At 36.6% G+C, this 10074-nt stretch overlaps 1 protein-coding gene across 1 annotated transcript; it reads right to left on the bottom strand.

Annotated features, from left to right (window-relative positions):
* Positions 1-7054: 7054 nt before the first annotated feature.
* LOC140142567 (N-acetyllactosaminide beta-1,6-N-acetylglucosaminyl-transferase-like) lies at positions 7055-9785 on the bottom strand. Its single transcript, XM_072164561.1, has 3 exons — positions 9564-9785; positions 9184-9312; positions 7055-8017 (listed from the first exon to the last, which is right to left on the bottom strand). The coding sequence occupies exons 2-3, from the start codon at positions 9265-9267 to the stop codon at positions 7142-7144; spliced, it is 960 nt and encodes a 319-aa protein (XP_072020662.1). The 5' UTR covers positions 9268-9312; positions 9564-9785; the 3' UTR covers positions 7055-7141.
* Between the last annotated feature and the right edge of the window lie 289 nt (positions 9786-10074).

Genomic DNA, 10074 nt, shown 5'->3' with positions numbered 1-10074 from the left:
TGATTTATATTTGAAGTGTATGTGGGTGGGATGAAAAGCCGACGATCAATTGAAAATTTTGACCTTTCGTATTGAAAATGGATTTTTTTTTCCCCAAAACACCAAAATGAAAAAGGTCTTTTGGGGAAAAAAAATCCATTTCTTCAATATGAAAGGTCAGATTTTTCAATTGATCGTCGGCTTTTCCTCCCAGATACATACATTTTAAGAATATATCATTAAATTTATAAAATTTACTTCGAGGACTGTTATATCTCATAAATGCGAAAAATATCAAATGTTATCAATTTGTCATAAAATTTGTATTATATCGTAAATTTCATAAAATGAAATTTATTTGATATCAGAAAGACATTCTTCGTATTCAGAATGCAATTCGATAGGTCTGATGTGCTCTCATGTCCACAAAAAATACTGTCGAAACGCTCAAAACGCTCATTCCAGTTCCCTTAAGATAGATTGCGATATAAGATTTTCATCATCCGTATAATATGCCTATGGGCTATAATTCCAGTTGAAATCCATACAACCCCTTATGAAAGACATGACTTTAATCTTCCACACAGGGAGTGAGAATTCCAAATGGCGTTACCTGAATGGGTGAATCTACACCCCTGTGTGGGATATTGAAGTCATGTCTTCCATACGAGGTTTATGAATTTCAACTGAAATACCCAAATGTGACAAACTGACATCAAATCCCGGGGGGGGGGGCTACTCCCTTTGTGGCCTGTACTTCATCCGCGTGAATCAACATTTGAAAAGCACCCTAAACAAGGATTTAACCATTGGCTAACAATACCCTAAACAGGTAACACACGCATGTTTTCATACCCTAAACAGGGATTTTATTCCTTGCATCAAATTTAATACCCTAAAGGATTGTTGTGGTATTTCACACACCGTAAACATGGTTTGTTTTGGCGACTGGTACTCGTCATTATGGTTATTTTCTCCGGGATTTTCTGGAAAATTTCCACCACAAATTTATGCTTTTTGAAGAGCATTTCACCTTTCATATTTATCTGTCGATCTATCCAATTTACATACCCTTTCCGCGTATTAGCACATTGCAATTTTGCTACCCTTTTTTTTCCTTCAAATTTGTCATATTTTTGACACCCTAAACACGATACGCGCGTATCGTGCCTATATGGACGAAAAACTACCCCTTATACGCCTTTTTTTCTCGCAGATGATGTACAGGCCACAACGGGAGTGACCCCGGGCATCAAATCGAGGAAGAACAATAATATAAATAACATTACATTTATGTTATATTCTGAAGATAGCATGTACACAGAGTGCTATCTTCTGAAGATAGCATGTACACAGAGTGCTATCTTCTGAAGATAGTATGTACACAGAGTGCTATCGTCTGAAGATAGCATGTACACCGAGTGCTATCTTCTGAAGATAGTATGTCCAGTTGTCCACAGAGTGCTATCTTCTGAAGATAGCATGTACACAGAGTGCTATCTTCTGAAGATAGCATGTACACAGAGTGCTATCCTCTGAAGATAACATATATACACAGAGTGATATCTTCTGAAGATAGCATGTACACAGAGTGCTATCTTCTGAAGATAGCATATACACAGAGTGCTATCTTCTGAAGATAGCATGTACACAGAGTGCTATCTTCTGAAGATAGCATGTACACCGAGTGCTATCTTCTGAAGATAGCATTTACACAAGGGTGTTATATATTGAAGATAGCATAAGGTTACTTAAGGTTAGCAACTATTTTAAATTGTTGCGATTTGGTAGTTCACAGCATCTTGCGAATGGTAGCGCGCTTTGGCAAAATTTGCATTGATCATTTCATAGCGAGTTTGTAGAAAAATTCAAATATCACAGAAATATCACAGATATACTTTTGTAGGTCCTGTGGTTCTTGAGTTATGTTGTAAAGAGGACTGAAACAACAACACTTTTGTAAAACGTACATAACTCATTAGCAACAATAAATCAAGTGAGTTATCAAAGCGGTCATTTCTTTATTTTGTTACTTTTTATCATCACACCCCCCTTTAGAAATTCCTGCGTACGCGCATGATGTCCACAGAGTGCTATCTTCTGAAGATAGCATGTACACAGAGTGCTATCCTCTGAAGATAACACATATACACAGAGTGATATCTTCTGAAGATAGCATGTACACAGAGTGCTATCTTCTGAAGATAGCATATACACAGAGTGCTATCTTCTGAAGATAGCATGTACACAGAGTGCTATCTTCTGAAGATAGCATGTACACCGAGTGCTATCTTCTGAAGATAGCATTTACACAAGGGTGTTATATATTGAAGATAGCATAAGGTTACTTAAGGTTAGCAACTATTTTAAATTGTTGCGATTTGGTAGTTCACAGCATCTTGCGAATGGTAGCGCGCTTTGGCAAAATTTGCATTGATCATTTCATAGCGAGTTTGTAGAAAAATTCAAATATCACAGAAATATCACAGATATACTTTTGTAGGTCCTGTGGTTCTTGAGTTATGTTGTAAAGAGGACTGAAACAACAACACTTTTGTAAAACGTACATAACTCATTAGCAACAATAAATCAAGTGAGTTATCAAAGTATATGATTTGTAGAATGAACATTTGCAAACCATCAAAGTGTTATTTTCCAATAATATATAGATTTAGACAATGAAAATCGACTTTATGGGGGATGGGGCTGCTTCGACCAACCGGGAAACTTTCCTGGACCAATAATACCGCATTTACCCTTAAGATAAAATTTACACAAGGCTGCTTATCTACTCAAGATAACATTTACTCAAGGGTACAATCTACTGACGATATAATTTACACAGGGATAAATTATCATTACAGTCGAAGATGAGCTGCATTTTGTTCTAGTGTGTAATTATTTTAGGAATGAGCGTCAAAGTTTAATTCATAACTATTATCATGTAAACCCAACTGAAATGAAGTATTGCAAATTCATGCAGACTTCTGATACACAGGGAAAATATGCCACCTAGTGCCAGGTTGGCACTTGCCAACTGATACCAATGTGGCATTTGCCAGGTTCGACACAGATGAATGTGCAAGGTGTCTGCATACAACCAGGCATTTGCAGTCACGGGCCAAATTGGCATTTGCCATCAATATCCAGAGTGTCAGAAATCATTGGCATCTGCCAATTGTACCAGGTTGGCAAGTGTCAATCTGGCAGGGGTTGGCATTATCATTTTTTGGTGATTTATAGATTTGTATTATTTTTGAACAAAAATGAGATTTTTAGATGTTTTCCAGCGGTGGTTCCCAGTGTTTTAGGCTCCATATTGTTTTGAACATGCCAAACATTGCATGATCTTTGTTTTCATTGGTTTTTGTAATTTGATGAATAAATCAAAATAATAATTTTGTACCAAAATGAGCTATTTCTGATGATTGAATTTCTTTTTCATGTGTTTTTATTATTCTAATTTAGTTTGGAACAAAAATGCATTATTGGATGGTTTCCTGTGGTGGTTCCCGATGTTTTCGGTTCCGTGTTGTTTTGATAGTAATTGTGCATTGGTTGATTTGTGCTTTCATTTGTTTTTGTTACTTTGCAAGATTTAAATTATTTTGGAACATTGAATGCATTTTTGGATGGTTTCCTGTGGTTGTTCCCGGTGTTTCAGCTCCGTGTTGTTTTGATAGTAGGCCTACTGGTGCATTGGTAGTTTGTGCTCTCTCATTTGCAAGAATCAGGCCTAAATTATTTTGTAACAATAATGTAATTGTCAGATGATTTCCAGTCCTGGTTCACGGTGTTTTCGGTCCCATTTATGCATTTTTAGATTTGTGCTCAGTCGTGAGCTCCGTGTGTAACAATTACACAGGGTGCTATCTTCTGAAGATAGCATTTACACAGGGTGCTATCTTCTAAAGATAGCATTTACATAGGGTGCTATCTTCTGAAGATAACATTTCACAGGGTGCTATCTTCTGAAGATAACATTTCACAGGGTGCTATCTTCTGAAGATGACATTTACACAAGGTGCTATCTTCTGAAGATGGCATTTACATAGGGTGCTATCTTCTGAAGATAACAATTACACAGGGTGCTACCTTCTGAAGATAACAATTGCACAGGATGCTATCTTCTGAAGATAACATTTATACAGTGTGCTATCTTCAGAAGATAACAATTACACAGGGTGCTATCTTCTGAAGATAACAATTACACAGGGTGCTATCTTCTGAAGATAACATTTACACAGGGTGCTATCTTCTGAAGATAACATTGCACAGGGTGCTATCTTCTGAAGATAACATTTCACAGGGTGCTATCTTCTGAAGATGGCATTTACATAGAGTGCTATCTTCTGAAGATAACAATTACACAGAGTGCTACCTTCTGAAGATAACAATTACACAGGATGCTATCTTCTGAAGATAACATTTATACAGTGTGCTATTTTCTGAAGATAACAATTACACAGGGTGCTATTTTCTGAAGATAACAATTACACAGAGTGCTATCTTCTGAAGATAGCATTTACACAGGGTGTTTCTTCTTCTGAAGATAGCATTTACACAGGCTGCTATCTTCTGAAGATAGCATTTACACAGGGTGTTTCTTCTTCTGAAGATAGCATTTACACCGGCTGCTATCTTCTGAAGATAGCACTTACACAGGGCGCTATCTTCTGAAGATGGCATATACACAGGGTGCTTTCTTCTGATGATAACATTTTCACATGGTGCTATCTTCTGAAGATAACATCTACACAGGGTGCTTTCTTCTTCTGAAAATAGCATTTTCACAGGGCGCTTTCATCTGAAGATAGCATTTCGAGGGCTTAGAGCAAGAACTAGCTATATCCACAATTACATGTTACTCATTTCGGCAACAAATTGACGGTTAATTCTGCTCTCTATAATATAATGTAAGTGACTTTGGGGGTATGTAAATGGTCACTTGCGTCTAACTAACCATGCTAACTGTTTAAGTGACCATGCATATACCCCAAAGTCACTTGCATTTATTTTGGAGGGCAGAATTAACCATCCATTTGTTGCCGAAATGAGTAACATGTAATTGTGGACATAGCTAGTTCTTACTCTAAGCCCTCGATTTACACAGGGTGCTTTCTTCTTCTGAAGATAGCATTTACACAGGGTGCTTTCTTCTGAAGATAACACTTTCACAGGGTGCTTTCTTCTGAAGATAGCATTTACACAGGGTGCTATCTTCTGAAGATAACATCTACACAGGGTGCTTTCTTCTTCTGAAGATAGCATTTACACAGGGTGCTTTTTCTTTCTGAAGATAACATCTACATACGGGCTTTTCACGGTGGATCACAAAATTTTAATGCAAAGGCTCGGAGATGACTTTGGTATTGGGTGTTCTGCCTATGACTGGTATATAGCTGATAATATATTGTTCATTTAGAATACTAGTATCAGGTACTTTTTCTAAAGATATACATTTGGAGTATGGTCTCCCTCAAGGGTCTGTAACTTGGCCATTGTGCTTTGTGTACTATATACATGTATACTAATGTTGTTAGGAGAATCTTACGTCAACATAATGTGAAATACATATGATCAAATCCAACCAAGAGTGTACACGGGCCTTTTTTAAAGTCCAAAATAGAAATGCCTCCACATTTTTTTAAATTTTGCCCATTGATTGAAGGCATTGGCCTTATAGGAACCAAAAGTGCCATAACTATATAATCTTGAAAAATAAATCCAACATAATGTGAAATACATATGCTGATGAAATCCAAATTTATTTGGTGTTGCAAATGATACAGACTTGGATGATTAAATGTAAGCTCAAACTAAAGAGTTTTTCCTGGCACCATCTCCCCATCATTTAAAAATATTAGCCTTATTCTTGATGGTATGGAGATTTTTCCATCCACACTCTAAATTTCAAGGATTTAAAATTAATCCTAAGTGACTGTGATTAGGGACCAATCAAGCATTAGATTTGAAATTAAATCTTACAGATTTAAAATTAAATCTTTAAGATTTAAAATTCAAATCTATAAGATTAATTTTAAATCTAAAATTGAATGGTCCCTAATCACAACCTTAAAAGGGTTTATTTTTAAATCCTTGTAATTTAGAGTGCTGCACTTCTGTTCGTGACCTTGTGTTTGATGTATGCTTACAATACATCACCCAACTATGTAAATCAGTCAATGGGCTCATTAGAAACATCAACAGAATTCTTTCATATTTGGATTTCAATACTTGTCAAAATACTGTCAGAACCCTCATCCTCTCACGTCTTGATTACTGTAACATGTCGCTCACTGGAATAACACAGAACGATCTCTCCAGACTACAGAAAGTGCATAACAAAAATGTGCCAAGCTCATATATCGTAAGCCCAAGTCTGATCATATGAGCCCACTCTTAAGAGATCTTCATTGACTTCCATGAGAGAATCAAGTTCAAGACACTCGCGCTTGTGTACAAGTTCCTCAATGGACTCTCTCCTCGGTACATTTCCAAGTGTCTCACGGTCAAGAGCTCCATACATGCTATGAGTACTAAGTCCACGCTGTTTGATGTATATAGAATTGGCTTCATTATTAACTAAATGCAAACTATAGATGGCGCTATTTATCCTAAATCATGTTTCTTTATTTTCAAGGGTTAGGTGATTAATACCGCCATTAAAACAGCTGGAATAGGTGAAACAAGCAACAAGGACATTTTATAAACATATTTTATCAAACAATGAAAGGAATTATTTGTATTAAAAGCTTGAAAGGGTAATTTCCAGTAACTAAATAGCGCCACCAATTTTGGCATTAATACATACATTTAACTGATTTAATATCCGAAAAGCTTAAAAAAATACTATAGAAGTTAATTATTTTGTAAAAGAGGGGAAATTAAAGTTGAGAACGACTCAAAAGCATCTGTATACATTAGCACGATATCACTTTTAGCTGTTTAAGCCTAAAAGTTGGTTATACATGATGTTTTGTTTGAAAAACTAATAAATGATCCCATCAAACAACAGTGTGAGAGTGTCAATTTTACCATTCCTCGCATTCGGAAATGTGTTGGGGATAGCCTTTTCAGTGATTGCTCCAAAGTTCTGGAATTGCTTACCATCTACAATCAAGAATGCCATCAGCCTGGGCTCAATTAAATCGATCAAAACTCACTTATTGCCTTGTTGCCAGTAATAATCTGTTACTGGAAAGTTCTGCCAATGTTTGAAATCTTCGGAATGATATGTTCTGTAGTCTAAAAGCTCTTCCATACATTGTATGGCGATTGGATCAGATTCGTAGTCCAACTTATTGACAAATAACTGCGGAGTTCTGTAAAAATGTTTCAGATAACCTGCAGAAAAATGACAGAGTCCATGTACTTTCTTTCCAATACACTCTGGACGGTCCCCAAACTTTTTGTTATGCCCCCATTTACGAAAGCGAACGTTGCAGTCCATAGAAGGCTTGACATGTCCACCTGGAGCATAGGGCAGCCTATTTAATGTAGGTGTGTAGTATTCATCGGGCACATAGACATCCTTTAACCAATATAGGAAATCCTTCGCAACTCTGTCGTAAATTGTAAAGTTAGCAAATTCTCGAGTTGCTGCAATACACGTGTCCCCTCCATAGACTTTGATATTGTGCGGTGCTGTCCCAGTCCCCTTTGTCTTTTGAAATCTGCGTGTCTCATTCTTGGTTTCAGTTCTTTGGTAGCCTTCTATACAATTGTGATTGTTATATGCTTTCAACTGTTGCACTATCTCAAAGTTGGTTTTCAAAGGGAAATCCATACCACATAGATTTAATAGATACCTCCATTGAACAGGGTGGTTTAATAAATCTTCTACACAATGTAGATCTGCCAATACAGCTTCATAGGATCCCCATTTTACGTCTTCAAGTTTAGAAGCGATGAACACGTTGTTGAAACACCGTGATAAGGTCTGCATTGCTTTGTGAAATTGGGGAGGAGATTTTTTGTCAACGTGTATACAGTAGACATTTTGAGGTTGGTAGATTGCTCGCAATAATCGTTCTACCTAAAAATAAAATAAGCAACAGTAAGCATGGAATTAATTCGCATATAGCAAGATTAACTTTCATAGCAATAGGTTAAAACAATTTGTGAATATATCACCCTGCACTACAAGTAGGTTGCACTCATCACCCATCACCTTTGCATGTCTGCAATCATAGATTGAATACAATACCGCTCTTTTCAAAGATACCAATCTTATAGGTGCTAGTGATCAGCATGATATGAATGTTCTATATAATTACGATCCAGGTCTTTATCCCTGTTCTTTGAGCCATCTTCAATAGACGAATCCAATTTCACGCATTCCTACACCTCAATGGCAGCCATAGCTGCCCCCCTTAGGTCTATTCCACCTAAAATGTGAGATGATGTAGTGGGGATATAAAGTTGCATTCCATCACCCGTGTTACACGTAGACAAAAGAATGATGAAAGTTTACAACACAATACAATTCAACATCGATTTTAAGCGGATTTGGGCAATAACAACACCAGTTTTGTGCAGACGGAACCCAGTAATGGCCGACTGAATTCTGACCATCACTTGGCTCGTTGGATTCGTCTATACAGATATACCGCGTGAACGTACTAGTGCAGTGCGATATATTTGGCATCATTTATATTATCATCATTATTATAGTATTCTTAGGGAGTGCTCATAAATACTTTGATGGGGTTGAAAAATTTAGGCGGTCAAAAATTTTGGGTCTTAAAAACGGGGATCAAAAAATTCAGTCCTTGGGATCAAAAAAAATTTGAGGGTAAAAGTACGGAGTAAAATGTACGACAACGAATGCACATGCCAAAGATTTTTCGCACATTCAATTCAGTATTCAAATATGTACTTTCAAGCTTCAAATCAACAAAATTTGCGCACTTTACAATTTGGATATAACACTATAACTCCAATGAGTATAACTCAAACATGTCAAAGTGGTCAGTTTTAGCTAATGAGTTAGTAACATAATTATATTTTTGGTTTCTTTTTAGGACATACCGGGGGGGTCCAAAAATATTAGAAGCCACCCTTTTTTATGGGATCTAAAATGTTGAGAGATGTCGGAGTATCCAACTTTTCCAAACCCCAAGTATTTATGAACACTCCCTTATCATTATTATCATTATTATTATCATTATATCATTATTATTTTTAATTTGGTTGCTTTACCTGTGCGGCATTCTTGTAGACCACCATACTGTATGCGATAGGGTATTCAGCCTCATCCTCTGATAATGGCTGCTGTGGATACATTCGACCATGTTTATATTTATCACAATTATGAGCCCACTCTGCCACCTGTAGAAAGGTAATAAACACACAAATTAGCAGCTTCAAATCATAATCAGACCCGATTGACTTCCTGACCTTTCCACCCGCTTTACCCCATCAAATTATATATTTTGGTAAATGAATGAATGAATGAATGAATGAATGAATGAATGAATGAATGAATGAATGAGTAATTGAATGAACAAAGGAACGAAAGAAAGAACGAAAGAACGAACGAACGAACGAACGTATAATAAAATGCCTATCAATAATTTCACCTTCTTGTCACTTGGAATTGGTATATTCTTTTTTGCCGTTAAACTTTTGTTGGCCAATTCAATCGTAGTTTGATTGCCAGAGAAAATAGCTGCACAGTTGATTGGGTAATGCTTATGGTACCTTTGCGCTTGGTCCACCCTGTATGGCTCTTGTACCCAGTTGAAATATGGTTCTTGGTCCACCCTATATGACTCGTTTGCAGCGTTGGGATGAATGGAATCTGGGTAATGGAAAAAGATGTTTGGTTTTTAATTGAAGAGAAACAATCTATTCTTGAAACACATTAGGCCAAGTGAGAAAGAGTTATTATCTCAATAACATAACGCACTGTGCACGTCACGCGTGTTTTCTTGGTTATTGTTTGCCTTTTTAAATTAAAAAAGGCGACGAAAAAAAACTTGTTCCACGGCCAGACGGATCTTGCAAATACTGTAGGGTCGATCATTCGGGCATTTTTTTCTGAGGGCTAAAATTAAGCTAAATTTCACCAAAATCTGGAAAAAAAATCTA

This window comes from Amphiura filiformis, chromosome 20 (genome assembly GCF_039555335.1).
Source record: "Amphiura filiformis chromosome 20, Afil_fr2py, whole genome shotgun sequence".
Lineage (NCBI taxonomy): Eukaryota > Metazoa > Echinodermata > Ophiuroidea > Amphilepidida > Amphiuridae > Amphiura > Amphiura filiformis.
The sequence above is the reverse complement of the archived record's forward strand: the minus strand, read 5'-3'. Positions and strand labels throughout refer to the sequence as shown.